Raw genomic sequence first — 23,901 nt, forward strand, 5'->3', positions numbered from 1 at the left:
GGCAGACAAATTGACTTTTATTGAGGCTCCAGCAATTACACCTGGAGCAGCAGAAGTAGAGCAGATCCGTGGGTTGTAGTGGGGTGAGGAGACCTAGAAAGCAGAAACGCAGAAAAGGAAACAGGGCAGGCAGGGAAGGGCAGGTTTGTGCCTGTCCTTACGTAACAGAGCAGTTTGCTGCTGGTGACAGAAGTGCACTGTGGGATTACAGGGGCAGAGCTGAGTGAAAAACAGGGAAAGGAAAAAACCTACCGCCCTTAAATTAAACACACCATTCAGAAAGAGGGTGAGGAGCTGTAGCTGGGATAAGACAGCAAGTGAGGTGTGAGGTCAGACAGCAAACAACCTCTCCGAGCCTGGGGACAGGCACACAGGGAAAGCAGAGAGCCACCTGAGTGCAGGTGGCTGTGTCAGACGTCACTGGGAGGTGGAAAAAGCCCCAGCGCCGTGTCCAGGGAACTTCCTGCAACATCAGGGCAAAACTGAGAGCTGGATGTCAGCAAAACGGGACTCAGAGCCATCAGGGAGACAGGGATGGAACTGAGGGTGGCTGTTTCTGTTTGGGGTGAGCAGCAGGAAGATGCTGACAGCTGGTGATGCAGAAGGATTTGTGATTCACGGAAAAAATTCCTCCCTGTGAGGGTGGGGAGGCCCTGGCACAGGGTGCCCAGAGGAGCTGTGGCTGCCACATCCCTGGAAGTGCCAAGGCCAGGTTGGATGGGGCTTGGAGCAACCTGGGGTAGTGGAAGGTGTCCCTGCCCAGGGCAGGGGGCCTGGAATGAGATGAGCTTTAAGGCCCCTTCCAACCCAGTGCATTCTGTGATTCTGTATTATTTTGTGCCACCTCATGCAGTTCCCTGTGCTGCATGCCATCCTCCACCCTCTCTCTCCCCCTCTCTTTAGAGCTCCCTGACTTTCCTGGCTGTGAGATGTATCAGCGTCTATCAAAGCAGTGTTTTGAAAGTTTCTCATATGCTGCTGTGGGAAATTATTCATTTATTGATACAGAATGGGTTTTTTTGGCAGATGCAGGCCAGGAGGAGATGGTCAGTGAACCATGAGCCTCTTTCCTCTGCAGGGTCCGTGCTTTGAACTGGAGGTAGAGGTGACAACAGGCTCTTTGTAATTTCATCCTGTCACTTTGAATCACACGGGGATCCTTATCAGCAGATCCTTTTTACAGACAACACACAGCACATTACCCTCAATGGCATTTCCTTTTCAAAACAGCATTCTTGTGCTTTGATCAACGTGTAAAGGACAGATGAGAGTTGGGTGCAGTCTGATTTGATCTACCAGCCTGGGATATGAGAAAAAGGAAGGCATTTGCATAATACATCGCTCTGGTTTCATGAGTCAGGGGCTGCTGTAGTCCACAAACATGCTAGATATAGAAGTGGTAATATTTATGGAGGCAACCTTGAAACCAGATTAGAGAGACACATAATCCCAGTAGGTTTCACATACTGAAGTCTCCAAACTTACACTGAACAAAAGTGTTGAGTTGCTTTGCGCAGTGTGCTAGTGACCAGCAGCCAGTAAAGGGTGTGTAAAATTCTCAGTTTTGAGGAAAGTTGCCATCTGAAACCAACTGGGACTTGCATTTGGTTCACCTCTAGTTTTGGAAGAGCCGTTAACCTCAGCTCTGCAAGTTCTCCTTGTGTTCTGTATCAATAAGCCTTGGGTATCCTTAACTCAAACCCCTCCAAGAGGCATGTACTTCTCCTTCCCCTGCAGGTGTGTCAGCTCCTGCCACATGCCCAGTGACAAGGGGCCATGGAGGTGAAATGCCATGATGGGCATCCTCCAGAGAAGTTCAAGACGGGCAGCACAGCCTGAAACAGCACAGCAGAGGGTTTGGACTGTCCCCAAGCAGGGCGGCAGTGATGGCAGGCAGGAGGAGAATCCAAAACCTGGAGTTCTCTGTCTCCTGAGGGGGTTTTGCCATCCACACACAGCTGTGTCAGCGTTGGAGTAAGAAAGAAGAGCTGTGAATAGCTCCTGGGTCCCAGTGGGGTGTGCAGGAGCTGTGCCCATGGTCAGTGCTTGGAAACTGGCAGGGGGCCATGGGAGTCCACGGGAACTCATCCCTGCAGGAAGTTCTCATCCATATATAGCACTTCCTTCCCTGGCAGGGGCTGCACGCAGTGCCATTCTCCCGTGGCACCGCTGGAGAGGAATTGGGAGCAGCGGGCAGAGGGGTCAGGGCTGCCGAGGAGACGCGATCCTCTCTCACATCCTGTGTGCTGAGGGACATGGCACCTGTCTGGCAAACATCTCCACACCTCTTCAGTTAGAAACCTGACCGAGAGTTCTGATCCTCTCTGAGCAGGGCTGGGAGGAACCTTGGGCATTGCTTGGGCTGGCTCCTGCCCCAAAGCAGGATCAGCACTATTCAACACTTTCCATACAGGAGCATGTCTACTGGTTTTCCTTTTTTAAATTTTTTTTTAATCCTCAGATTTAAAAGTGGAGAGTCCTTACTCTCCTTAAACAACCTTTTCTAGGATTTAACTATTTTCAACCCTAGAAGATGTCCCTGAATTGTCCTTGTTACAGTGTTGAGCTGGCAACATTTTGTTTTAGTCCCTAACCGTAAAAGAAATGTATTCCTTTTCTGTTTGTGGCAGCCTTTTATGTATTTGGAAATGGTTATCATGTCCACACAGCCTTACAGCCCAGCAGAGACCTAAACACGGATGGGTCCTGCAGTCCTACAAAGCCAGACCTGGGCTGTTCCCGAAGTCCCACCGGAGTCTCTCCACCAGGCCTCACCCTTCTCAAAGCATGACACCTGTGGATGTTTATATGCCCCAATGGGATGTTTGCTCTTTCCACAGCGGCATCACCAATTGATTCTTTGATCAATCAGATCTTTATCTGTAAAAGGCCTGCCTAGCCAGCAGGTTCCTATCTCGCATTGTCATGGATCATATCACATTTGTCTGCGTGGACTTGCACCCTACATGTTGCCAATCCTTTTTCCATTTTGTTGAGGTCATTTTGACTTTGAATCCTGGCCTCCAGAGTGCTCACAGCTCTTCCCAGACAGGTCCCATTTGCCAAAGACATAAGCATAACTTTTAGTCCTGGATTTGGGTCGTTAATAAAAATAATTTATGAGTGCTTTGCAGGACCAGGGCCCAGGTGGGATGGGAGAATCACAGGGTCATTACGGTTGGGAAAGACCTCCAAAATCACCAAGTCCAACCACTGACCCAGCAGAGCTCACCATGAAACAGTGTCCCCAAGTGCCACATCTGTGTGGTTCTTGCAATTTCCAGGAATGGTGATTATTCTACCATTTCTCTGGGTTCCAAAACCTGACCGTCCTTCGGGTGAAGAAATTTTTCCTAATATCCAACCTACCCACCCAAACCTAGGAAAAATTTAAGGTATTTCCTCTTGCCCTATCTCTTGTTACATGGGGAAAAAGGCTGACCCTCACCTGGCCATAACCTCCTTTCGGGTGTAGAGTAATAAAGCTCCCGCTGAGCCTTCTTTTCTTCAGGCTGACCCCCCCCAGAGACCCTTCCCCAGCTCTGTTCCCTTCTCTGCACAGGCTCCAGCCCCTGGTCGTGATGGGCCCAAAACTGAACCCACTTTTCGAGGTGCGACCTCACCCGTGCCCAGCACACGGGGACGGTCACTGCCCTGCTCCCGATGGCCGCATTACTGCTGATCCAAGCCAGGATGCCCTTGGCCTTCTTGGCCAGCACGGGGGACAAATAATGGAGGTTCTGCCGGGGGGCACAGCGCTCTCCGGGGTGAAGCGGAGTGGCCACAGCCAGGAAGGGGGCAGCGCGGGCTGCAGGGGCAGCGCGGGCCGGCGCCTTTGTCCGCGGGCGGAGGGGCGGAGGCGCGGTGCGGGCCCATGTGGCCGCAGTGCCGCCCGCCGGCGGGCTGGGCCGGAGCATGTGCAGCTGCGGCAGCACCTGGCAAGGAGCCGCAGCGCCGGGGATGTGAACCAGGCGGGGAGGAAGGCCCTTGACTCATCAGATAAATCCAGCCCCGCACGGCTGAGCGAAGGCGGAGGAGGCGCGGCGGTGAGCCGGGGAGGATGGCGGGGGACAGCGAGCAGCGGCTGGAGGAGCAGGGGCAGCCCAGCGGCGGGGAGCCCTTCCTCATCGGGGTCAGCGGCGGCACGGCCAGCGGCAAGGTGCGGGGGTCGGCGGGGAGCTCCGCGCGGCGGCCACATGGCAGCGCGGCGGCTCCGAGCGAGCGGCCGCCCCGCCACGTGCGCTGCTCCGCGGCCGGGCCGCGGGCTCGGGGCTGCGCGTGGAGCCGGGGCCGCGGCTGCGGATGGAGCCGCGCTGCCCGGGGAAAGGATGATCCGGCGGCGGAGGCGGCGCGGCCGCCGAGGCCTCCGCGCGGGCGGCGGACGGAGCCCCGCGGACACGTGGAGGGGGTTGCGGGGTGGGTGCGGGATTTTACTCGCTCCTTCTCTCCGGCCGGGACCTTGTGTCCCTCTGTGGCAGCGGGCAGAGCCGGGGGCTGCGCGGAGCAGGGGTGGCCCAGCTCGGCCGGGGCAGAGGCGGCATCTCCCTCCCTCCGTCCCCTCAGAATCTTTCCTGTGGCCGTAGCCAGCGCTTCCCCCGTCCCCCTCACCCGCACCGACCCCAGGGCCTGCCCGCCCCGCAGGGCACCTCGGGGCCGATGCAGTTTTTCAATTTCCACCCCCGCCGCCCGCAGTGGTGCCGGGCGTGCAGGGGGGTGTCCTTCTGTGCCCAACTTTAGGGTAGCAGGAGCGGGGATTCTGCAGCAAATGCTGACTCACAGCGGCAGAACGACCTCCTGGCTGCTGTGCCGGGAGGGGCTGGCCCTTGGCAGCGGCAGGTGGGAGCGGAGCGGGGCGAGGGCTGCGGGCACGGGGCATCGCCCGCCGGGGCAATGCGGGTGTTCCCGGCAGGCTGCTACACCCAGACTGCAGCGCAGTCAGCGTCTTATTTTCGTTGTTTCACGCAGTGTGTCCGTCTGAATTTGTTTAACCTCGCTAGGTCACTTTCTTTCTTAATAAGAAAATAGCTTTTTTTTTTCTTTTTTTTTTCTTTTTTTTTTTCCTTCTTATTTAAGAGCAGTAAAAGCAGCTCCACAGCTCATCAGTACTCTCATGCAGGGCAGCACATTCTACCTTCTGGAAAGGATGAATAGATTTGGAAATCGCTATATACCTGTGAAATATTTCTTGCGGAGGAAACTGAATGAGGGCTGGCACAGGAGAAGGATGAGCCTTAGATCTCCGGGTTGATCCCTCTTTGGAGGGGGATCCCTCCTTCTCCTGAAGGCATAACCCAGCTGCTGTACCTCAGCCCAGTGTTTCAAGCGTGTCTCTCTTGATTCTTGGACTGCTGTTGCTGCTGCAAGGGGGAAAAATCCAGCTGTAACAGGGAAGGGATGGTGAGAGAGGATGCAATCTCCTCCGGTGGGAACCAAAGCTGGATTGTTCTTGCAGCACAGCTCCTGGTGACTCAAGCACGCTGGGTTTGTCTGTTCTCTGATGCGTGGGTCTGCCTCTCTGTAGTTGTCCCAATAACATCGTGTCTGGCGCTGCTGAACTGTTATGTCTCTGAACGCTGTGTCTCAGGCCCACAAGGTAAAAGCAGTGATTACAGTACAATGCACCACAGTGGTGCTCAACTTCAAAGTGAAAATGCTCAAGAGCAGCAGGCTGCCTTAGGAAAAAAATAGGGAAATGGTCCTTTCTAGCAAGGGAGATGTACTAACTGGCTTTTCCTGTCTCTCAGCTTTGATTTCCCCCCCTCCAGTGACTGCTGAAAACCTCTGTGCAGTGTTGCCTGTTGAAGGGAGTCCAGCAGATCACTACGAATTTGGTGGGAAAAGGCCACAAGAAATACGCTAGCAAAAAACCCCAAGCAACAGGAAAAAACGACCCAGGACTTGTGCCCGCAGCCCCTCAGATTCCCATTTGGTGTGGCTGCAAGGCAGGGATGTGGGGGCTGTCCCTCACCTGGCTGGTGACAGTGGCCTGTGCCGGCTGCTGCAGCACGCTCTGGGAAAGCAGCGGTGGGGCTGCTGAGGTTTGCTGAGCTAAGGGCTTGCCTGCAGCCAAAATCCAGCCCGTGCTGATGTGCTGGCTCTGGGTGAAAAGTGAGTGCTAGCAGGGGAGTGAAGCAGGCACCTTTCCCAGTGGGAAAGTGACAAATCCATCCGACTGGCCTCGACACCAATTGGGGGTTGTTGTCGCAACACGCCCCTTTGGCAGCACACCAGCCCAAAGATAACGGAGGGAATTTGCCTTCCAAGGCCCCCCGCAGCTCCTCCCACTGCTGCTTTTGGGTCTGACATGGGGACAGCAGGCTCCACAGTCCCCTCCATCCCTATTGGTGCACCAGCAGGGTCAGCTGTGGAAGGATGGGATTGTGTTTTGCAGCTGGCCACGACCTGTGTACTGTGGTGCCCTGGGGAAGCTGGTGTTGGGAGCAGCCAGCCTTCCCAAAAAGCTGGGATTGTTTGGATGGTGTTGCTTAAATCTGTAAAAACTCAAATTCAAAGGTTGAGTGCTCTTTCCCTAGTGAGCAAAAGAGGCTTGAACATCTTTGCCCACTCAAATATGAGTAGAACCCTGAGTGCTTTCCTGGTTTTTGGCTCTGGGAAGAAAGCTTGACTGTGTTGGGAGCAAAACTGGGGAGCCGTAGAGGTCCTGAGCAGTCTGGGATGCTGCAGCCCCTGTGAGGGCAGTGCAAGCTGCACAGTGGCTGTTCTGAGCCAGCTCAGCTGGGACAGGCTCTTCACAAACAAAGAGCTGTCCCCTGAAACCCAGGCACTGTGCAGTCTGGACAAGGCATGCTGTGCTTTCTGGGGTGGAGATGACTTGGCATTAAGACCCCCATCCTTCCAAACATGAAGAGGACTGCACCTGCCTCCTTCCCTCAGAGCGATTCCCAAGGCTTGTTGCCACATTTTCTTTCACCCTCTCTGTTCTCAAGTGTTCTGCTAGAGTTCTTATTCCCTCTTACACCCATGGCCTTTGTGCTAGCAGCTCCTTCCCTTGCTCCTGCAAGACATTCCTGACTACCGAGGACTCTGCAGCGCACAAGGCAGGCAGCCAGGCTGCAGGCTAGAGGAAAGTTCAGCAGAGTGACTGCCGAGATGAGCTGGGAGCTGCTGGGATACCTCCTTAAGCTCTTTGTGTCCTCACTTTAGCTGCTGGGACCTTGCAGCTCTGCCAGCAGTGCCTGGAGCAGCTTGCTCCCAGCAGCAGCATCTGGTGCTGGGGTGGCTGCAGGGGTGGGGAGAGCTCTTGGAGCTCAGGCTGACATTAATTGTCCCCACGTGAAGTGAGGTGCTGATTGCTGCCTTCCAACAGGAGCTTGTGGGAAAAGACAGATTGCTTTTGCTCAAATGGTAGTGAGGGCTGAGCATGGGTGCCACTGCAGCCCTGTAGTTACATCATTTGGGTCTTGAGTTAACACATCGAGTTCCCAGTGTCTGTTTGAACATGCAGCCTCAGAGTTTCCAGCCTGCAGAGCACCAAGATTACAGCCTGTGATCAGCCAGGTGTGCTCTTCACTGGCTCCACCAGGCTCTTTGAACACTGGCAAGGCTGGCTGAGGATGTGAGAGTGAGCCAGCCAGGAGGCTGGCACTGCCCAGCCATGCTGGGACAGCAGTGTTGGCCCCCAGGGAAGGAGTGCTCTGCGCTGCATGGGGCAGCAGTGTTGGCCCCCAGGGAAGGAGTGCTCTGAGCTGCATGGGGCACATCCATCCCCCATGGAACCTCTTCTGTGACAGAGCTCAGCCCAGCCAGGGCTGAGGTCCCCCACAGCAGCCCGGGGGTCACTGCCACAATGTCACCACCTGGCAAAGAAGCCCCGGGGAGATCCGGGAATGACTCCCCCATGGGAGGGGATCTAACAGGAATTGCAGCAGCCCTGTGCCGGTTCAGCACCATTTCCTGGTGACGTTGGTTTGTGGCTGGCAGGAGCCCTGCATCACAAGGTCTGACTAGTTAAACACTGGTGTCAACGTGTGCTGGAGACTCATCAAACTTTCTATAGAAGGTTGTTGTGTGCCAGCCCTGATCAGACTGATCCACAGGACGTTTTGATGGGTCAGCCCTTTCCTGTTACTGATGGAATATGTGCTCATTATGGAGCCTGCTTACCACAGTCCCGTGGGCTCAGCCAGCTCTGGGCTATGGAGTTTGCAGCAGGGGCTCGAGAAAAATACCCTGTGCCTAAAACCAGAGGATTGGGAGGGATTGTGTTAGAGGGTTTGTTTTCCTCCCTGCATGTAATCTGTGTTTAGAGCCCCTGTGTGTGCCTGTTTATGCTCCAGCCCGGGATTGCTGATCACATGCACAGTGTCCCAGGGTGAGTGAATAGAAACCTGGCTATCCCCCTCCTGCTCTGGTTGGCATGTGCCTCGCAAAGGGCAAGGCAGGATGGTGAACCTGCCTGGGAATGCTCTGGGTAGAGGCCCAGGCTTTTGGTTCAAGAACACTAAGTTTCCAGTCCTGCTGTTGGCACATGTGTGTGCTCCCATTAGGACTGGAAAGGATGGTGTGGGTCATGAACTGGCTGTCTGCAGTCACAGGCACTTGATAGATGCTCTGGGACCCTTCCCAATTTGCTGTCTGTTCTGTGTGTCATCCCAGTCCAAGCACTTCCTGGTGCTTTATAATTACCATAACCTTCAGGAAGAGACCAACATCTGTAACTTGTGTGCTGCAGGAGATAAGGACAGCTACAGAGGACAGCAGAGAAATTAAACAAATGATTACAGTGGTTCCTTATGTTTGATCTGAGGGAAAACCCTCTCAGAGCACAAAACTGGAGAGTGTTTTATCCACAGAGGTGTGATGAGGACACCCCAAGCAGGCTGCTGCAGCTGCAGAGCCATCGCCAGCTCCTGCCAAGGCAGCTCACAGTCAGATCCTGCAGGAAGGGCGTTATGGCACTGATGTCCCTGGAGATAACCTCTGGGTCCTCTCCCTGGTGGGATGGGACTGCTGCAGTCTGTCCTGGCTCTGGTTGTGCTGTGGGCCAAGGGCACTGCTCTGTTGGGCAGCACTGTCCTCATGAGCAGCAGCCTGCAGTGGTGGCAGGAGGCTGTGCCTCTTTTTCCATGCTTTTGGCACAACCCTTTTCCTCCTCCTGAGGGATCTGGCAGCTTCAGTGTTTCTTAGGGGTGGAATCACTTGATCAGGCTAAGTCACTTTTGCTGGGTGTCTCATCTAGAGTCCCTGGGAAAGTGGGAGCTCCTCTCTGCAGCTGGAATGGGACCTTGAACATCCCTCTGCAGTGCCGGGTTCCTTGGGGATGGACAGATTGCTCTCAGCATGTGGCTTTTAGCATATCCACCTGCACAAGGCTTAGGAGCTCCTGCTAGCCCAGGACAGGCCTTGCCCTCCTGGGGCTGGGGGCATCAGCTGTGTCCTGGCCCCTTCTCTGGTGGTTCCTGGTGGGTGACAGTGGCACTGTCCATCAGCTTTCTCCTTAATACCTATTGGAAGTGGTAATTCAGTGATCAGAGCTACCCAGGAGGGATTGTGGGATAATCTGCATAATAATGTCAGGGAATTACTCAGCTCCTGAAGAATATCTGAGCAGCTGGCTATAGGCCATGAGTGAATGTGAATTAAATATGTAATTAATATATTCCAAATAGATATTAGAGGTAGGCCTTCAAACACCCATCTGTTGAGTTTCTTCCCCTGTGTACCACCTCTCTCCTTTTGGGAAAATATGTTGGATTTCTTCTCCAGGTGCCCTCTGCATCTTCCCTTCCTGGCAGAATAAAGCTGTACTTCTTCCTTGAACACTGGCTGTTTGTGTTCTTGGCTCAGGGGAGGAGTCCTGCAAGGGGAGCTGCAGCTGCCTCTGCTCAGGAATAACCTCTCGGAGCTCTCGCTCGCGTGGTGCTGTGCTCATACCTTCCTCTCCACGAGCTGTGAGGTGTGGGCTGCTTTGCACAGCTCTCCCAGGGAGCAGCTCGAGCACAAAGCCTGGGGGAGTGCAGCTCCAGGGGTTTGCTCCAACCTGGAGCCGAGTTCCCCTCGCTGCAGGGTGTGGGAAGTCATGACCCATGGCAGGAGCCAGGGTCCCTCCCTGCCCGCCTGCCTGGAAAGTCCTGCTTCATCTCCATGTGGCTACCATGGGAAAGGTCTGCTTGGCAACCACAGAGGCTCAGATGCTGCTGGGGCCTGGCTATATTTAGTTTTAACCAAGTTCTGGAGGAGGGGAAGCTCTCTCCTTTTGCTTGAGAAAGCATCCTGTTGCTGGGAGTTGGCTGCGGCTGAATCACCGGCAGCGTTGGCTTTGGCTCGTGGCAAGGTGTGCATGGGTGAGGTGGGTATGGAAAGGGGCTGAGCAGAGGCAAGAAGCTCTGGCATAGCTCTCATACTCCTGCACATGAGTTGTGTCACGTAAGGCATGGCTAGTGATGGGTTTCAAATCTTCCAGCTTGTGTACTGGGATCAAGTCACCTTTCTCAAGGCATCCTCTGCACTCCTGGGCTTCTTGGAGAAGAAACAATTGTCTTCTTCCCTGGGAGAAGCAGCTAGGAATCAGCAAAAGAAGGAATCTGAGCCCAGGCTGCCCCTTCAAGTGGCTGCTAAGTGCCTGTTGTCAGCATGTGTCCCCTGCATCCAGGCTGGTGCACACTGGCACAGTTCTTTGGAGTCATGCTCTGTTCTTGCTCTTACTGGGCATTTCTGGGTCTCCCCAAAACCTGGCTGTGCTCATTTCCAGTTATTGATGGATCTTTTCACAGTCACACATGTACACTGTGCTGCTTTGGGAGAAAAGGGTTTAGGCAGGGAATATGTCATTTACTTGGGGGGACATTTCCCAAGGCTGGGAGTTTCTGTTCCTGTTGTATAGGGGAATTTCCAAGCTGTGTGTTTCTGGTTTTTCTTCCTTCTTAATAGTGGGTGGTTATCAACCAAGGGGAAAAAACTGCATGTCCAGATGTAGGAGTTGTTCAGATTGGCATCAGGGACTGCCCTCATGAGACATTGTTGTTCCTACCACAAATGATAGTGAAAAAAGGAAAAACCCTCTCTTGGACCCTGCTGAGGTTCACAGCCCTACTAAGGAAAGCTGAACACAGCCTTGGAGTGGACTGAGGCAAGCTGAGCATGCCCTGTCCCCCACTGTCCCTGTGTCCTGCTGCACTTAATGCAGGTGCAATACGTGAGCAGTGCCTGGCCCACACCTGCAGACCAAGGTGACAAGTGTCCCTCTTCCCAGAGCCAGGAGGTGACATCCCTGCTCACCCAGGCAGCATGGCATGCTGAAACTGAGCGTGGTCCTGAGAGCAGGTTGTCCTTATGGTTGTCTTTCTCCACCACTTCAGCCAGCTCTCCTGAGCCCACCAGGGAAAAGGGAAGGGTCCACTGTGTCTGCCAGGTTGCTTTTTCTAAGAGGCACCATCTGCCCAGGATGCAGCTGGGATACAATCTGCTCCTCGTCTGGAACCTGGAGGGAGGACATGTTCCTGTCTCAGCTGCTTTGGGGTACTTTCTCCTTGGGCTTTTCTCTCTATCAGGTGTCTCAGATGGTGAGGTATGGAGCTGGAGGGTGACTTTCAGACCTGGTGGAGGCTCTTCTCCACCTTCCAGAATCCACAGACCAGAGATCAGTGTGCACAAGGCAGAAGGAAGACTGGCATAATTTGTCTGATGCTCTCAAATGATTTTATTGCTAATACACATGCTGAGGTCCAAGGGGAGGGAGTGAATGCAAATGCATGTGTTGCTTTCACTGATTCAAAGGAAAGGAGTCCTGCACCTTCCCCTGGGCTGGCAAAAGCAGTTTCTGGTGCAGATCCACGTGGAACCTGTGGCTCTGGAGACCTGTGTGGGTGGCTGTGCTGAAAAGTAGTTTATTCCTGATGGCAGAGGGCCTGGGAAGTTTGGTGTCCTGGGCAGCTGTGGCCAAGGCTGAGCCCTGCTGCTCTGTGTCCTGTAGCTGCATGGGCAGGCAGTGGTGTCTGGGGGAGTGAGCAGCCAGGAAAGGTGGAATAGAGACACTGAACACAGCCCAGTTTTGCAAAACCTATGGGATCCAGCAGGACAAACAGTAGGGCTGAGGCAGGCCAGAGAAGGATTTGGGGAGTGGGAAAACAGAGCCAAGGGAGAGCAGGCTCTGGCATTGTCTGCATGGGTGGAAGGGCAAGTGACTGGCACGGACTTGCAGGGTTTTGTTCTGGGTGGGAGCAGCTTGCTGCAGGGCTGGGCTGCCAGCCTGGCTTGGGAAGCATGACCTGCCTGCTGGGAGAGGCAGGAGAAGAAGGTGGGATGCTCAGGAGGCCCCATCCCTGACCCATAACCCAAACTGGTGCCCAGGGCTGCCCGGACTGCTGTGGGTCAGCTGGAGCTGGTTCTCTCTGCAGCAGAGCTGTGAGCGAGCCTCTCCAGCCAGGCTGGGGGTGACTCACAGCCCATGGCCACAGCCAAGGCAGGTCAGCCCGGCCTGGAGGGAAGAGATGGTCTCTGGAGAGGGGAATGCTGTCAGATCTTCCAGCTTCTCAGGCAAACAGCCTTCCCTCTGCCTGCCTGCTGGGGTGACCTCCTCTGCCAGGCATGCGTTCTCCTCCCTGCTCCCTCTCACCAGTGCTGCCTTCAGTTGCCAGCCAGGTATGGAGCAGATGGTTGAGCCATCCTGGAGGCAGGAGCATGGAAAGAGCCACAGGCAGGCAGGCTGGGGCAAGCACGCTGCTCTTTGCAAGGCACAGCAGAACACTTGTGGTGACCAGGGCCAGGAGCAGCTCAGCTGGGCCCCTGCAGCCAGTGTGGCTCCTTGAGTGGGAGCAGCTCCCTGTGGCACCAGCAGCTGCTTTGCCCCGGGCAGTGGATGGCGCGGGGCAGGAGCAGAGCACTCCCCAGCCAGCCTGGCCTTGGCTCTCAGTGGCTGGGGCAGCGACAGTCCCCACAAGGGCTCCCATGACTGAGGAGAAGGGACTGCAGCAGGCGGTGGGATTTGTCCCCAGCTGTGCTCTGGGTCGTGTTGCGGTGGCGGCCGCTGCCCTGGTGCTGGCAGAGCCGGTGCCAGCCGCCCTGTCCCAGCCTGCTCCGTGTGAGTGCGGGGTGCCCGCTCCCGTGCCAGCAGCCAGGGCCACGTGGCTCCTCCGCCGCTGACTCCGCAGTGCCAGCAGGCACCAGGGTGTGCTGGCTCCTCCCAGCCCTGGCAGCTGTGGCACAGATCTCTGATAAAGTCCCACGGGATGTGCCTTCCCATCCTGGGCTTTGTTTGCTCTCCCTCTGAGGACTCTTGCATGCTCTGGTGGGGTTTCTGGGTTGGAGCAGAGCTGGGGCAGCCAAGACTGCTTTCTCAAGGAGAAAGTGCCCACAGGGAGCTGCCTGGCAGGCTGGAGTGCCTGGGGCCCCACGGCATGTGGCTGAACCCAGGCAGGAGCCAACTATTTTTCTGCTGCCACTTGTGCCCAGAATAGGAGCTGTGGGCAGGCTATAGGGGTGGAGGAGAGGATGGCAGGCAGCAAGCTTGGTGCTGCTGTCACACTAAAGAGTACCATGGTGATGCCTCTGGAGCACTTCTCCCTCAGTGGCTTTGGGAAAACCACAGACTCTTGGCTGGAGGCGCAGCCAGCAGGCAGGGATGTTACCTGGGCACACCCTCCCTGTGCTGCTAAGATATAACTTGCTGCTGATGTGCTTCCTTTGCTATTCCCTTCCCAGTCCTCCGTGTGCTCCAAGATTGTCCAGCTGCTGGGCCAGAACGAGGTGGACTATCGCCAGAAGCAGGTGGTGATCGTGAGCCAAGACAGCTTCTACCGCGTCCTCACCTCGGAGCAGAAATCCAAAGCACTCAAAGGCCAGTTCAATTTTGACCACCCAGGTGAGTGGAGAGCAGCACTGGGGCTCTGCCATGCACTGTGGGGATGGGGCTGGATGGGATCCTCAGCTGCAGCAGCAAAGAGCCTGCATGGACACTGGGGCTCTGAATCCTCGTGGGACAGGAGTGGGTGGCTTAGTTAAGCTCTTGTGGAACAGGGTGCTGGCACCACATGTGTGTCATACCCTCCATTTCCCTTGGGAAAGAAAAGGGGTGGGGTGTTTGGGATGAGAAAGAGCAGGTTATAAACCCTCAAACTCCTTAAGACCCTCATCTTCCTGCAAAAGCATTCCCCAGTTTGAACAAGGTTTTCCTGGAATCGTAGAATCATTGAATAGTTTGGGTTAGAGGGGACCTTAAAGGTCATCTTGTTCCAATACCCTTCATCTGGAGCAGACAGCAAAGGAACAGATTGGTTTTGGTGCAGCTGAGTCAGGCTCAGAGAGATCTGGCCTGGCAGAGTCCCTGGAGCCACAGCTCCATGTCCCTCCTTCAAGGAGGGAACCAGCTGTGCAGCTGCTCTGCAAACCTTTCCACCGAGGGGCCCTGCCCTGTTACTACAACAGGGGCTCTTTGAACCATCTCTGGGGAAATTCCAGAGCTGCTGTCCCTCGGTCCCCACGAGGACAATGGCCAGAGGCAGCGAGCACTGAGCAAACAGAGCCCTGTCTGTGTGGCAGCTCCGTGCTGGAACACTGCTGCAGTCTCTGTCCGAGGGCTGGAGCCCTGGAGGAGATGCCTGGGCTGGCAGCACTGCTGTACAAGGACGGTATTGATCCCTGCAGGCCACATCCCAGGCTGGTGCAGAGCCACAGAGCCCCGTGGCTCTGGCACAGCTGGGCCCCTGGGGAGGTGCAGGGCTTTCCTCCCAAGTCTGTGCGTCTGTCTGTCCCCAGCATGAGGTGCCAGCAACTCTGGCTTGGGCAAAGCTCCGCATCTGGTGGGTGGGAGAGGTTGCAAAGCTGCCTTGGTAACGTTTCCTCTCTCCTCAGATGCCTTTGACAACGAGCTGATCGTGAAAACGCTCAAAGAGATCACAGAAGGGAAGACGGTCCAGATTCCTGTCTATGACTTTGTCTCCCACTCCAGGTCTAACAGCTGCTCCTGCCTTGCTGTGCCTCTGCTAACGTCCTGTGGCAGCCCTGCCCTCCCCAAAGCCCTGCCCTCTGCTTGGGTGCCTAACCTGCCAGCACAAAGTTTCCGTCCTAACTCCTCCAGCCCCGGGTTAGAGCATCCCAGGCAGATCCAGGCACAGGCTGAGGGTCTGGAAAGCTGTGTGGCCAGCCAGCAGCATCCAGGCATCAGTGCTGGGGGGTTAATAAACTCCCTTCTCTTCCCCTGTCCACACCTCCTCTCCTCATAAACTCAGTGTTTGCAGCTTTAACAAGCACTCCAGCCTCAAACACCCTGGCAGTGCCAGGAAGGGAGGAGGACAACGATTCTTGCTGCTGTAACACTCCCCCTGCCTGTGTTCAGCTTGTTTTTGCATGCCCATGTTGGTTGTGGACAGCGTGGCTCTGCTGTGTTCCCCACAAAAGCTGTGTGCTGTCAGGGAAGTGCTGCCTGCTCCCCAGGGAAGCAGAGCTGGCCGTGCAGGTTCCTGTGCATAGGCTTCCCTGGGCTTGCTGGCTTGGCACATAACCCTTGTGAGCAGCAGCTGGCCGAGGTAGGGGGAGAAGGGCTGGCGTGCTTCCTGCTGTGCTGTTTATCCTTCCAGGAAGCGTACGTATGCCTTGGATTCCCTCCACGGCGGTGGGGTAGGTCTGCCCTCTCCTCCCCTGCCCCCCTGGTGCAGCAGTGGTGTCCCAGGGTTGGAGCAGTGCTTAGGAGCACCGCTGTCCCCCCCCACCTCTCTTTGTGTCGCCCAGCCTCCCCCAGCAGGGTTTGACTGTGCTTCCCCTGGCAGGAAAGAGGAGACGGTGACGGTGTACCCCGCTGACGTGGTGCTCTTCGAGGGCATCCTGGCCTTCTACAGCCAGGAGGTGCGGGACCTCTTCCGCATGAAGCTCTTCGTGGACACGGACGCCGACACCCGGCTGTCCCGCAGAGGTGAGCAGGGACACCAATCCCCCTGGCTGCTCTGGGCAGTGACAATGGGCAGAGCTGGAGCTGGCACGGAGCTGTGAAGAGCTGAGGAGCTTTTCCTGCGCAGTGCAGAGTGTCACTAGGGCAGCTTGTGGCTCGCTCTGTGTCTCTCGGGATTCAGCGGGATTTTTGCTGCCTTGGCTGGGATTCCTCCTTTGATGACTGCTGAGTGTGCCGTGTCCTCGCGCGGCCCCGTGGCACCAGCCCAGTGCCAGCAGCTGAGCAGCAGCTGCTGCCAGTCAGCAGATGCCAGCAGGGAAGGCAGCAGTGGGCAAGGCAGAGCATCCAGGCAGTTCAGTCACAAGGCAGAGCCTGATGGATCCACTCAGGACCCGGGCTGTGGGTGTGCTCTGAGGATGGCATGTGGGCCGTGGTGTCCACCGTGGGTGCTGCACGTGGGGAGACTGGTTGTGTGTTTGTGCAACCCAGCGTGGAGCCTCTGTGTGCTGCCTGGCACTGAGGTGGTGGTCTGGGGGCAAAAAACCCTAGAAACCAGAGTGTCCCTCTGCAGGACTCTCCATGTCCTGCTGGCCTGGCTGTGGGTTGCCAGCTGACAGGGGGAGGGACACCCACGCTGCATGACTTGAGATGTCCTTTGTTTCTAAGCAGCCTTGAGGGGTGGGACCACTGATGCAGCACCTCCTGGGTGACTAAAAAACCATTTCGGGACTCTTGGGGCAGAATTCACTTCTGTCTGAACTACTCCTACCCCTGCCTGGCTCTGGCAGGCTCCACAGCGTGCCTGGGGATGCAGAAGATGACTTCAGAGGCTCAGTCCCTTCCAGAGCTCTGCGCTGTGACGAGGGGAGCACATCTCATGCGTCACTCTGGGACTGTTGTGTGCATGGGACTGTTCCTCTCTGCAGTGGAGCTGGTCTTGCCTGCCCTCCTGCTGTCAGACACGTGCAGAGCCTCCTCAGCTGCTGGGGTGTCATCAGCACTGATGAGCATCTCCTCTTTACCAATCCCTCTTGACCCTGCCCACTGTTCTTGCGTGACTCACCCAGGGAGGTGACAGCACAGTCAGTTGCAGGGAGATGTACTAGCAGGTCACAGACATGCAGGGTCCCAAAATGTGAGCCCTAATCCCTGAAAATGCTGTGCAGGAGCTTGGGGCCACACCCAGCCAGAGGGTAGGACACTGTGGTGGTGACAGTGACCCCAGCCAGCAACTGAGCCCCACACAGCTCCCTGCTCAACCTCCCCTGGTGGGAGAGAATCAGAAGGGTAAGAGTGAGAAAACTTGTGGGCTGAGACAAAGACAACTGAACAAGTAAAGCAAAAGCCACAAGGCAAGCAAAAGGGGGAATTTGTCACCACTTTCCTGTGGGCAGGCAGGTGTTCAGCCGTGCCCAGGAAAGCAGGGCACCATTGTGTGTGATGGTTATGTGGGAGGACAAATGCCATCACTTTGAACGTCTCCTCTCACCTTCCTCGTCCTTCCCCCAGCTTTGTATCATCGTGTGGGACAGCCTTTGGGTCAGTCAGGGTCAGCTGTCCCAGCTGTGTCCCCTCCCCCACTGGTGGGGTGGGGTGAGGAGCAGCAAAGGCCTTGGATCTGTGTGAGCAGTGCTCAGCAATAACAAAAACATCCCTGTGTTATCTGCGCTGTTTTCAGCACAAATCCAAAACACAGCTCCGCACCAGCCACTGTGGAGAAAATTAACTCTATCCCAGCCAAAACCAGAATATTCTTCACCCCTTATTCCAAACCACTTACATCATGCTCAGGTCCCACACTCTCCAGTCCATTCTCAATCCCCACCTTTGGTGTATCACACATATATCAATCCCCTATTTTATAAAACACCACTGAGTTAATTTAGTCCCTGACTTTGGGCTCCATCTGTCCTGGTGGTCACTCAGGACAGGAGAAGGTGGTGTGTAGTGTGGAGTTATGGGGTTACTGCTCTTGTAAGGCTTGTTCTGTTCCCACCCACCATCAATCACTTGCAAAAGGGCAGCTTTGCTGATGGAGGTGCTGCTGTCTCCTAGTTACTGCAGCTCATTGTTCTCCTGGTAGGAATCTGGCCATTTCCGTGCCATCAGCAGTTGGTAGGACACACTGCAGCATCAAATCTGTTTACTGTATGTCTGCCTGTCATTTCTGGGAAAGTAAAGCCTGTGTGAGAGGTGCCAAAGGTATAATCATGTCCCTGGAACGTAGCTGGAGGCAACTCATTGCAAAAGTTGGGATCTTGTGTTGTGATGTGGCCCTGAGTCATGTTTCTGTTTCAGAAGCCCTAAAGGGTTGCAGCAATTGGGTTTTCAGCTGGGCAGCAGCAGGAGGTGAGGTTGCTGGAAGTGCAGCTGACAGCTCAGTTAATCAGTAGTGCTGGGTTCAGTGTGTGCAACTCACACTGTGCCCATCTCAGCATCTGTCCCCAGAAGTTCTGCTAGCAGAGTGCAAGGGACAAGGTCTGCCAGGTACTTCAGACAGGGATCCATGGGGCTCAGCGACCTCATTCTGGCTAAGCTCCCTCACTGCCCTGTCCTTGGCCAATTTCCCTAAAAAAGAAACCAGGTCTAGTGTCACGTGCATGTTTTGGGTCCAGCTTGAGTTTGGACCTGCTGGCTCCAGAGGGGTGCCAATCTGTCCTTGGGATATTTGCCTGCCCTGCCAGCAATCCCTCAGGACTGGGTGTGTTGTTTTACCTGGGCTGTTGGGATCTCCTGCTTTAGGGCCAGGTACACAGGGCAAGTGTTTGACCTATGTTTGAGTGTGGGGTGATTGTCCTGGGAAGAGGCAGGAGAGCTTTGCCCTGTCAGGACCAGCCCCTGCCCAGCTTACAGACCTCCTGCACCCCAACAAATAAGGTGTGGGACCTGGGAAAGTAAAGTGTTGTATTTTCCCTGCCTCTTTTTCTGTGTTGTTCAAGCTGGGGCTCGCTCCTGCTTTCTGGAGAAGCTGCTCCTGGTTCCTGGAGCAGGCAGGAGCTGGCACCCATCCTGCTGCCAGCCCTTTCCCCCCTCACTTCCCCTGCAGGGCTGTGAAAGGCCACGCTGTGAAGCTGCTGGCCAAGGGCAAACAGAGCCACGGGGCCAGTGCCAGAGCAGCAGAGTCCTGGCCCCAGAGCACACAGGCAGTGGCTGCCCAGCAGGTCAGGCAGGCTGGCAGGGCAGTGCTGTGCCTTGGCTCTGCCTGGGACACGAGGGAAGGCTCATTCCAAAGCCAGTGCCAGGCACTCACATGCTGGGGAAAAGCCAGCAGCCCCCTGGGGACAGCCAAGAGCTGTCTGCTCAGCCACAGGGCTGCTTTGGCTCTTTCTGAGGATTGGATTCCTGCTGAACTGGGCCACTTGTCCACGCTGAAGTGGCTTCAGACTGGAGATGGCACTGGTCCAAACAGGGTACAAGGCCTGAGTGGCAGAACAAGCAGGAGGCCAGTTTGCTCTCCTGCCTTTGGGCTTCCTCCTGAGCTGCCCCCTCACCTCTGCTTCTCCTGCTAGCTGGGGACAGCACAAGGGGCCTGGCAGAGCTGTGCAGGTGGGTGAGTTTTACTCTCCCCACCTCTGCAGATTTGAGTTAAACTGTGCCTTAATATGTGTGTGTGGGTGTGTGGCTGAACCCCTCTGGTTTTCTACTCTTTGGGCACCTCTGCACTGGGATGGCAGAGAATGCCCAGTCAGGCAGGACAGAGTGACAGGAGGGAGGCAAAGCCTGGGGCTGGGGACACTCAGGACTGGGCTGGCACTGGTTACAGCTGGAATGTGCATGCAGAACTGAGAAGGGGGGGGGAATGCCAAGAAAAGCCTTTGGCCAGGTCAGCCAGCCCTTGGCTCCCAGGAAAACTTGGAAGGGGGTTAAAAGCATGGAGCTGGGCTGGGATGTGCTCAGACACATGGACAGCAGCTTGCAGGAACAGAGATCTCAGGCAAAATATCCAAAGAACCAAAGGCTGTACTTACTGAAAGGGAAAGGGGGTGGAGAGAGTTGTGCCTCAGCTCCTGACTGTGCCTTGCACCTTCCCCTCAGTGCTACGAGACATCAGTGAGCGAGGCAGGGACCTGGAGCAGATCCTGTCTCAGTACATCACCTTTGTCAAGCCTGCCTTCGAGGAGTTCTGCCTGCCGGTGAGTCAGGGGAATGGCACCCATGAGAGTGTGGCAACAGCAGCACTCTGTGCCCAGAGCTCACGCCAGCCCCCTGTGCCTTCCTGCCTCTCTGCAGGCTCTGGCCAGGGCAGGGTGTGATGGGGATTATTTATACAGCCACTGCCTTCCTGGTGAGATCACCCTTCCCTTTGGGAAGGCAGCATGGCCAGAGGAATCCCTCCCTGGGCAGCTCAGCCTGGCAGGGAAGATCCTTGGCTGTATTTAGCTGGGGAATGGGAGGTCGCTGCCCCCAGGCAGTGTTTGCTGTGTCTGCCTCCTCTTTTGGGCTCTCCTGCCTGCCCTTTTCACCCTGCAGTGCTGCTTGGGAGAGCAGGGGAGCTTCTTCCTTCTGTGTGTGCAGTGGGATGTGGCCTTGCAGGTTGCATTTCCTGGCTGGTGAGTGGCCAGGGGGCAAGGCCTCCTGGAGAAAGGAAGCTTCTTTGGGAGCTGATAACAGAGGCAAGGCTCCCTGGCAGACAGGGACTGTGTGGGGGAATTTACTGCAGTCCTGCAGACTTGCATGGAAATAGCATGTTTGCAGGATCAGCCATTGCACACCTTTCCTGGCTCTCATGGAGGGCAGCCTGTGCCTGGCTTCTCAAGGCTTTTCAAACAGATGTGGTAGTTATATGAGGATTTTTTTTTTTTCTGGAGGAAGTGAGCTAGCAGAGTCCTGACACCTGGCCACACCACAGGCAGGAATTAAACTGTGCTCCCACCTTAGGAGCATCCCTGTGCCTGTCTATCTGGTCAGCTCTGCCCCTTGCTTTAAGAGGGGCTGATTCTGTGCTACAAGATCTTTTCCTGGCTCTTGCACAGCTCCCTTTTTTTAGTCTCACTCAGCTGTGGCTCTGGGGACCAATTCCAAAGCCCAGAAAGGCTTTTCCTGAGAGGCAGGTCCAGCTTGCAAGGCTCCTGTTTGTGCAAGTACCCAGCAAGAGAAATCCACAGTTTTTCAGAGCAGCAGATGCTGCATCAGGCTCTTCTGATGAAGAGTCTGTAGGAGAAAGAAGTGTGAAACAAGGAGGGCACAGAACTGCCTTGTTTCTACCCACAGCTTTGCAATGGTCTGCTCCCACTTCCAACCTGGTGTTGGCTCAACTGCAGAGCAACTGCAGGCTCAGCACCCACTGTTGCTGTTACTTGACTCCTAAAGCAGCTCTGAGCCAAGTGGTCCAGTACTGAAATGGTCCAGCATATCCTGGTGGTTTTTGATCTGTCTGGAAGCCCTTGGAGGTGTCAGGTGACACCCATCACCCCAGCTGGCTCGGTGGGGCTTGGCTGTCAGCTGTAAAACTGCCACAAACGGGGAGGAGACTGAGACTGGCACCTGCAGGGGAAACTAGGTCAGGACTGGAGTCCTGAATCACACCTTTGCAAGTGATGTGGTAGAGAATTCTCCCCCTTTCCCAGGCAGATCTCGTGGCTGTGCCCAGGCACGCCAGCCTGTGCTCTTGGAGCAAGTCTGGAGTGGATTCAGGGGGAATGGTGTTCCCAAGAGCATCAGCTGCTGGAGTCCTGTGATTATGAGGTTTCTTAATTGCAGGTTTTGTTCAGGGTGCCTCTTACTGGCTTCTCTATGAGCTCATGAGGATGGAGTCAGGGCACAAAGCATGGCCTTTGAAAGGCAGAGCAGAACACAAGAGCATCCAAAAAGTATTATCAGCAATGACATATCTCCCAGTGGGTCTGGGGAGGGCAAGGAGCTGCCCCAGGGAGCAGGGACAATGCCCCAGCCTGCTGTCTCTCCACTCTTTCCCTGTAACAAAGTGCTCTCTCTCCTCCCAGACCAAGAAATACGCTGACGTGATCATTCCCAGAGGAGCAGATAATGAAGGTGAGCACCCAGGCCCTGCTGCTCTGCCCTGGCAGCCAGCTTTGGGCTGTTGCAGTGGAGTTAGGTTGGAGCTGGACCTGCCCCAGAGGGGTCTCAGGCCACTGCCCCCCAAGAGAGTGCTGCTACCACCGGTGTGCCAAGATGAGCCTGTTCCCTTTGCTCCTGCTTGGAGCATTATTGATGGGGAGTTTGTGTTCCTGTTGTACCTACAGGCCAACTCTTGGTTCATCCCACACAAAAGGCAATGTGCAGCTGGGTCAGCCAGGCTGGAATCAGCCTGACCATCCTGGCTGGGGTCAGGGTGAACATCCTGGCTGGGGTCAGCCTGACTGTCCTGGCTGGGGTCAGGCTGAGTATCCTGGCTGGAATCAGCCTGAGCATGCTGGCTACATTCAGCCTGACCACTCTGGCTGGAGTCAGCCTGGGCATTCTGGCTGGGCTCAGCCTGACCACTCTGGCTGGGCTCAGCCTGACCACTCTGGCTGGGGTCAGCCTGACTGTCCTGGCTGGGGTCAGCCTGGGCATCCTGGCTGCTATCAGCCTGACCACTCTGGCTGGATTCAGCCTAACTATCCTGGCTTGGGCAGAAGGATCAGTCCCCGGGGGTGGTAGGAGGTGACAGCAATGGGAGTGACACAGGGCCACAGCCCTACCTTGTCTCTGCTTGACTTTTGCAGCCATCCTAACACCCTCTCTCCCCCTTCTGCTCGCAGTGGCCATAAACCTGATAGTGCAGCACATCCAGGACATTCTTAATGGAGGACTCAGCAAGCGCCAGAGCAACGGGTACCTGAATGGCTACACTCCCCCGCGCCAGCGGCAGCCCTCAGAGTCCAGCAGCCGGCCCCACTGACCCGGGCAGAGCGTGAGGCCCCACGGCCCCTCTGTACATACTGTCCACTCGTTCCCCCCTTATCTATTTAAGAAACCAGACGGAGACAATGCCTTTAATTTTGTATGTTGGAGTTGCCGAAGGAGAAGCAGCCGGTGGCTCGGGAGCCCGGACCACCCTCAGCTCCCGGCCTTGCTCCATAACTCCTGCAGCACGGAACCGGCTATAAATCTCTATAAATATAGAATTGCTCTATTTTTGCGTAAATGCAGAATAACGTAAAATTACTTGCCGTAAGGTATTTGCCAGGCTCAGTGTTGCTGGGAGGGACTGGGATAAAAAAGGGGGTGCTAGGGAGGTGTTGGGTGTCAGGATCTTCACCTCAAACTCGGTAAGGAAGGAAGAACTGTGGTGGTGTCCATCCTGGGCAGCTTGAGTGTGGCCTGAGTGTTACACCTGGGCTGGGTTCCTCTCTTCCTACCACTGCTGTTCAGCTCCAAGCAGCCTGGTTCTGGCTGGCAGGTGCTGCACAGTGCTTCTGGCAGCTGGGAGAGTGATGTGGAGTATCTCCCCCTGCCTCTCTGCAGCTCCAAGTCCAAGCCTTTCAACAGCATCCCATTCTGTGCCTGACACCCCTTCCCACCACAGGTGTGGGGCTGCTGCCACACCCTCCAGTGAGGACCTGGAAGGTGGTGCTGGGTATGGGGCCATATAAACACAGCCTTTTTAGCAGTCTCAGTGCCTGGCTTGTGTAGGGGCAGCACGTGGGTACCTTCAGCCCCTCTGGAGCTTGGGGGCTGTGTCTGGTGGCACTCTTAGCTGACCCTGGGCTGACCTGCCTGGAGGTTGGCTTGCACATCAGAGGTGTGTCTCATTCCTCACTTGCATGGGTTCTGCTCTTGTGTGGGGGATTCTGGGCTTTATGAGGTATGGTTAAGGGACAAGCAGCCTCTTCTAAAAGAAAGGGGCAATGGCTGATCAAAGGCAGCTGCTGAGCTGCCTTTCTGAAGGGCTCAGCAGTGTGTGGTGCTCTCTGGGCTGCCTTGCATCCCCATGTGGGACATCCACAGGTCCATCTGGGTACTGTGAAACTGGGTGCCCAGCAGTCCTTTGCTCTGTGTTTTCAGAGCCTGCCTGTGTCCCTTTCACTGTCCTGGGGAAGGACACTGTCCCTGCAGTCTGTTGTCCCAAGGGCTGCCCAGGCAGTGCCCTCCCTTGCCCAGGGTAAGAGTTAGGC

The 23,901-nt window shown here is 55.7% G+C and overlaps 1 protein-coding gene across 1 annotated transcript; it reads left to right on the forward strand.

Moving 5' to 3' along the window:
• Window positions 1–3,901: 3,901 nt before the first annotated feature.
• UCK2 (uridine-cytidine kinase 2) lies at window positions 3,902–22,919 on the forward strand. The gene is made up of 7 exons (XM_064427611.1): window positions 3,902–4,159; window positions 13,660–13,819; window positions 14,809–14,905; window positions 15,723–15,865; window positions 19,877–19,974; window positions 21,784–21,832; window positions 22,546–22,919. Exons 1-7 carry the CDS (start codon window positions 4,061–4,063, stop codon window positions 22,683–22,685), a joined length of 786 nt encoding a protein of 261 aa, XP_064283681.1. The 5' UTR covers window positions 3,902–4,060; the 3' UTR covers window positions 22,686–22,919.
• The last annotated feature ends 982 nt before the right edge of the window (window positions 22,920–23,901 follow it).

This window comes from Passer domesticus, chromosome 7 (genome assembly GCF_036417665.1).
Source record: "Passer domesticus isolate bPasDom1 chromosome 7, bPasDom1.hap1, whole genome shotgun sequence".
NCBI classification, from domain to species: domain Eukaryota; kingdom Metazoa; phylum Chordata; class Aves; order Passeriformes; family Passeridae; genus Passer; species Passer domesticus.

What these genes read in the sequence shown, in the direction of transcription:
- UCK2 (XM_064427611.1), top strand. Translation starts at nt 4,061, where the DNA reads ATGGCGGGGGACAGCGAGCAGCGGCTGGAGGAGCAGGGGCAGCCCAGC. An exon ending in GTTCAATTTTGACCACCCAG is followed by an intron (nt 13,820 to 14,808) that starts GTGAGTGGAGAG and finishes CTCTCTCCTCAG; the next exon opens with ATGCCTTTGACAACGAGCTG. An exon ending in CACCCGGCTGTCCCGCAGAG is followed by an intron (nt 15,866 to 19,876) that starts GTGAGCAGGGAC and finishes CCTTCCCCTCAG; the next exon opens with TGCTACGAGACATCAGTGAG.